General features: G+C 53.8%; 1 protein-coding gene across 1 annotated transcript in view; it reads right to left on the minus strand.

Annotated features, from left to right (window-relative positions):
• LDLRAD1 (low density lipoprotein receptor class A domain containing 1) overlaps nt 1-4,604 on the minus strand; it is a 9,933-nt gene extending 5,329 nt beyond the window's left edge. The window contains exons 1-2 of the mRNA XM_006768349.2: nt 4,374-4,604; nt 3,944-3,995 (exon numbers count right to left, since the gene is read on the minus strand). Of these exons, the coding sequence (XP_006768412.1) occupies nt 3,944-3,995; nt 4,374-4,394 (73 nt within the window). The 5' untranslated portion in view covers nt 4,395-4,604. The remainder of the gene's footprint in view (nt 1-3,943; nt 3,996-4,373) is intronic.
• Between the last annotated feature and the right edge of the window lie 845 nt (nt 4,605-5,449).

Consider the following 5,449-nt stretch of genomic DNA (forward strand, 5'->3'; position numbering starts at 1 on the left):
GCCGCCCAGTGCAGCCTCTGAGGCCCTAAGCGCCTGCGCCCACTGGCCTTCTTGCAGTCTCTCTCCTCATGATTCCTCCCGCCCCAGGGGCTCTGCTAATGTGCTCCCTGGACCCGGGGTGCTTTTCCTGCCACCCCTTCATGTAGTTGCCTTTCCCTTGTCAAGATGCCACTCTGACTCCTAGACTGGTCAGAGGCCCTATTCCAGGTTCCCATTAACCCTGCCTTAATGTGCTAGTCTCTCTCCTCATGATTCCTCCCGCCCCAGGGGCTCTGCTAATGTGCTCCCTGGACCCGGGGTGCTTTTCCTGCCACCCCTTCATGTAGTTGCCTTTCCCTTGTCAAGATGCCACTCTGACTCCTAGACTGGTCAGAGGCCCTATTCCAGGCTCCCATTAACCCTGCCTTAATGTGCTTATTTGATTAATGTTTATGTCGCTCTCCAAATTGTTAGCTCCGCGAGGGCAGGGGCCGTGTTGGGCCTCACCCTGAAGCTGGGGCCACATTCCTAACCTGCGTGTGGAGGCAGACACACAGTTGAGTGGCATCACCCAGGACAGCCAGGCCAGAGGAAGAGGAAGTCAGGGGGCTGTGGGGGCCGAAACAAGGCTTCTAACCCAGCCTGGGAGTCAGGGCAGGCTTCCTGGAGGAAGTGGGTCATAGAGCTGGGTCCTCTCAATACTCATATTACAGATGTGTAAATGGAGACTCAGAGACGTGTTAACGTCAGTCTGTGCACACACCCTAAGGAATTGTCCAAAGTGACTTCATGGAGAAGCCAGTCAGAGTGAGGGTGCCCCCATTTCTCTGCCCCGCCACCTCCTCCCAGCAGGTCTGACCCACCCGCCCTTGACCACCCTGACCTGGTGCACGTGGTGGGGATCCAAGGATGACGACCAGGGCGATGAGGGCCGCGACAGCTGCCAGCAGGAGCAGCACGAAGGCTGAGAGGCAGGCCCCTCGGCGGGAGCAGCAGGGGGCGGTGCAGCCTGCTGTGTGGAGCAGGAAACCAGAGATGGAGCAGCCAGCGCTGGGGCCCAGGGACCCAGACCCCCCTCCTCTGGCCCTTCCTGTAACTGGCCTGTCTCCACCTCAGTTCCCTGGAGGAGGGGGTTCCTGCCGTGATGCTCTCATTTCTGCCTGTGGGCCCACCCCCACCAAGCGCCAGTCCCTGGCCCCAGTCCTGTCGCTAGCCGGTGGCGGTTGGGATGAGGGTCCCAGGTCTCTGCTCTGCCTCCCTCACACTCCTGTCCTTCCACAAGGAAGCCTCCTCAGGAGGCAGGGAAAGATGGACACCTGCTCTTTGAGCCCCTATCACAGGCAGAAACGATAGCAGGCCCTTCAGAGCCATTCTTTTTATTTTCCGACACAATATTTTATAGATGAGGAAATCGAGGCTCAGAGAAGGCAGAGTTCAGGTCACCTTATGCGGAGCTGAGATGTGAGTTCCGTTATTAGCCATCACAACCAGAGCCCGTTGCATGATGCCGAGTGATTGTCCCTCTGCAGCTGCCAAGATGCTCGTGGGAATCCCGGCTCCCCCACTTCCCAGCTGGGACCCACAGGGACGTCACTTCACTTCTCTGTGCCTGTTCCTTCATGTGGAAAATGGGGGTCATAATGCCTACCACAGGGTTGCTGAGAGGATTAGCTAGTTAATATGTTAAAACAGTGCTTGGCGCTTAGTAAGTGCTATGAAAGTTTTAGCTTTGTTAGCATTTATTAAGCACCTACCACGTGCCAAGCTGTACCCTAAGCACTATGGAAATAACAGCAATAGGAGACACCCTGCTCCTTTAACTTTTGCTTTGCTTGTGATATAATGAAAGGAAGCTCTATCGGGAACCTACTAGGTGTCCTGCTCTGTAGAAGACACAAAAGCAGTTATGGCTCAGGTTGCTGCCCTCTGACAGTCTGTAGTTGCACTTAGAAGGCAAAGCGTGTTGTACTTCTTAATCCCTTCACATTTTTCACCCAGCGGCCCCCTCCCTCCCAACACAATCTCCTCTGGCAACCATCAGTTTGTTCTCTGCATCTATGTGTCTGTTTCTAAAAAAAAAAAATAAAGAAGGCAAAGCATGTAGGTTAAAAGAGGAGAGTGGGTACAACAGCTGTCCTCTGGGCCCCAGTTATTATTTCAGAGAAAGAAGCAGAACAGGTCTGATGCGTCTCTGTCCCCAGGGTCCAGCCCAGAGGCAGGCACACAGTAGGTGCTTTGTGAATACTTTGACCCTGAGCTCCAGGACACAAGGAAAGGGCCCCCACCTGAGGTCAGTTCGGGGCATTTCCATTCAATCCACTCATATTTGTGGAGCTGCCTATTCTGCTCTCCTGCTAGTCACATCTGTCCCTGTGCAGCTCACAGAGCCAGGTAGTAAGTGTGGTTAAGGAAGTGTGAGTACGGTGCCTCGGTGCTCAAAGGAGGGTGGGGTTTCCAAGAGCAGGTGAGGGGAGGGTGCAAAGAGAGGAGATTCAGGTAGAGAGCATAGGAGGAGTACGGTGTGTGGTGTGTGGGGGACAGCAAGGGGCCTGGTGTGGCTGGACCCTGGAATGGGTGTGTATTGGGAAAGAAGACAATAGTAGGATATACAGCATAAATCTAATGAGCCCTAGTTGGTGGTTTCCTTGTTGTTAGCAAACACGGGGTAAACTCAGGTAACCAGGGCGACAAGATGGTGTGAGGCTGGGCAAGAGGAGTGTCCTGGTCAGCCGAACCGACACGCCTCAGATATTTGTGCAGCGCAGGCTGTGGGCAGCAGGGGGCACAGGAGCCTCCGGCAGAACTGAGGCCCCTGCCCAGATGAAGATGCTGCCCTCCAAAGCTGGGAGGCCCTGAGGGCCCGTTTCCCTCGGGACAGATGAGGAAAAGGAGCCCTTTGTTCTACAGTCATGCCCACCGTGAGCCAGGACTGGAAATGAACACAGATGGGTGGCACCACCCAGGAAAGACACACAGATGGGTGGCCATCTGAACATCAGTGTGGAGCAACAAAGACTGGGGCTTTGCAATCAGTGGGACCCCAATTCAAAATTGAACCCTGTCTCTCCCACCTCCCAGCTGTGTGGGATTCCAGTTTGGCCAAGCTACCCGATCTCTCTTAGCCTCAATTGTCTCAGCTGTTATTGTCCCATAACAGGAGCCCCTCTCAGAGCTATCCTGAGGGTTTAAAGAGACCTTACCATGCCAGAAACATCATAGGGCCCTGATTCTTTTTTTTTCTTTTTTTTAATATATTTTATTGATTTTTTTTTACAGAGAGGAAGGGAGAGGGCAAGAGAGTTAGAAACACCGATCAGCTGCCTCCTGCACATCCCCAACTGGGGATGCCCACAACCAAGGTACATGCCCTTGAACGGAATTGAACCTGGGACCCTTGAGTCTGCAGGCTGACGCTCTATCCACTGAGCCAAACCGGTTAGGCCCCTGATTCTTCGTAGCTATGATTGGTATTTACCTCTCTGGGTCTGCTTCCTCCTTGGTCAAATGTGGTCAAGACACGGCACATAATAGCTGCTCAATAAATGTGAGTTCCTTTCTTTCAACTGCCCTCATTGCACAAATCAATGGCACATAGTAGGTGCTAAATAAGTGTGTGATTCCACCTACTTTATCTCAGTGGTAAAGAAATTGCCTAGGTCACCCACGGTGTCAAGTATCTGACTGCAGAACCCTTTCCTTATAGGTTACAGGTGGGCTCTGTATGTGGTGCAGTCCCTGTGAGGTAGGCAGTATACAGTAGGTGCTCAACAAATGCTTGTGGATGGAGAGAATGAACCACCACATTAAGCAGGTGGCTGTCAGCATGGCTGGCCAGGAAGTTGGGAGTGAAGGACATCGGCATAAGGGGCAGCGGCCTGAGGGACAGTGGCAGCCTTAGGGTGCTCTCTTTGTGCCTCTGTAGCAACGGTGCAACCTCAGGGAACCCAGGCCCTCCATCCATTACCTTCTCCCGGGAGGACTTTGGTCCCAGCAGCAGCATTGCCGTTGATGTCCCCCTGCCCGAGAGAACAGAGTGAGGAGTGGGCGTAGGTGAGTGAAGTCCAGCCTCACGGAGCCACACTGGGAGCCTCAGATGGAACCACTGGCCCCTCGCAAAAATACTCATCATGCCTGCTTCACATTTCCACACCTTTGCCTGGACTGTGCCCTCCGCCTGGAAGGACTTTGCCCCCACCGTCCACTTGGTAACACATCCTTCAAACCAGCTCAGGTGGCACCTCCTGGGAGAGGCTTTCCCTGACGCCCCCTCCCATCATGTGGATGGATCCCTCCCCGACACCCCCTCCAGAGCAGCGGGGAGCTGAGCTAACTCAACATCTCTCCTTCCCTAGGCTGGCTTCCCAGGTCAGGAGCCAGCTCACGGCAGATCTTACCTGGGGGAAGACCTTGTTCATGTCTCCAGCTCCTAGCTCCCAGCTCTAGTCTCTGGTCACTGGAGTTGATGTGTAGAATTCAGCTCAGGTTCCCTGCCTTGTCACCAGGGCAGCCTGGAGGAGGGAGGACAGAAGGCCCTGCCTGGCCGCACCCTCCCTGTGGGCAGTCCCTTTGCAGGCTGCCTCCCAGGCCAGGAAAGGGAAGGAGGGCCCTTCTCCTGCCCAGCCTCTCCCCACCCTGCATCTGAGGGCAAGGCTCCAAGGCTGCTGAAATCCTCCTCCCGGATGTGAGGGCGATCTGGCTGCGACATCTGTCACCCCATTGATCGCCAGGGTTGAAATCCTCCTCCCCATTTGAGAGACAGAGAGCCTGAGGTACAGAGAGAAACAGCCCTCAGGTCACACAATATGGGATTGGGGGTGGGGGTTTGAAATCAGGAGCTTTTCAGGGCGTGCTTTTTCCTCCATGTCAGCGATGAGACTGGAGGCTCTCAGCACCCGGGGATCGGACCTACACCGGCAGTCAGATATCCCTCTCGGACCTAAACCGGCAGTCAGATATCCCTCTCACAATCCTGGACCGCTGGCTCCTAACTGCTCACCTGCCTGTCAGCCTGATCACAATTTGAAAAGCCCTGTCCCTACTCCATGCTGGTAGACTACCCTTTTCCTATGGGTTTCATACCTGGTGAATTGCTTTTTCCCATCTCTTTCCCACTTTTTTATGGGTGGTTTGTCTTGTTCTTATTGATTTACGGATTTCTTTATGCTGAATTGAATCATTTGTTACATGGGTTATACATCTCTCTCCCAGTCTGTAGCTTGTCACTTGCTTAGAGTGACTTCGGCTGGCTCCCTCTGTCTTTCTTGCCCAGACCAGGTAAAAGTCTCACTTCATGAAGCCTTCTTTCACTCTCCCTGCTCCCCTGGGTTTACCTTTCCCTGCATTTCTTATGGTCTGGCTGTGGCTAGGTGACCCTCTGGACATGAGATCAGCAAACCCCAGCTTGAGTCAGACAGACCTGGGTTTTCATCCAGACTCTGCTAAGTTAATACCTATATAATTTAAGGTGGCC

The sequence above is a fragment of the Myotis davidii genome, unplaced genomic scaffold (assembly GCF_000327345.1).
Source record: "Myotis davidii unplaced genomic scaffold, ASM32734v1 scaffold79, whole genome shotgun sequence".
Taxonomy (NCBI): Eukaryota; Metazoa; Chordata; class Mammalia; order Chiroptera; family Vespertilionidae; genus Myotis; species Myotis davidii.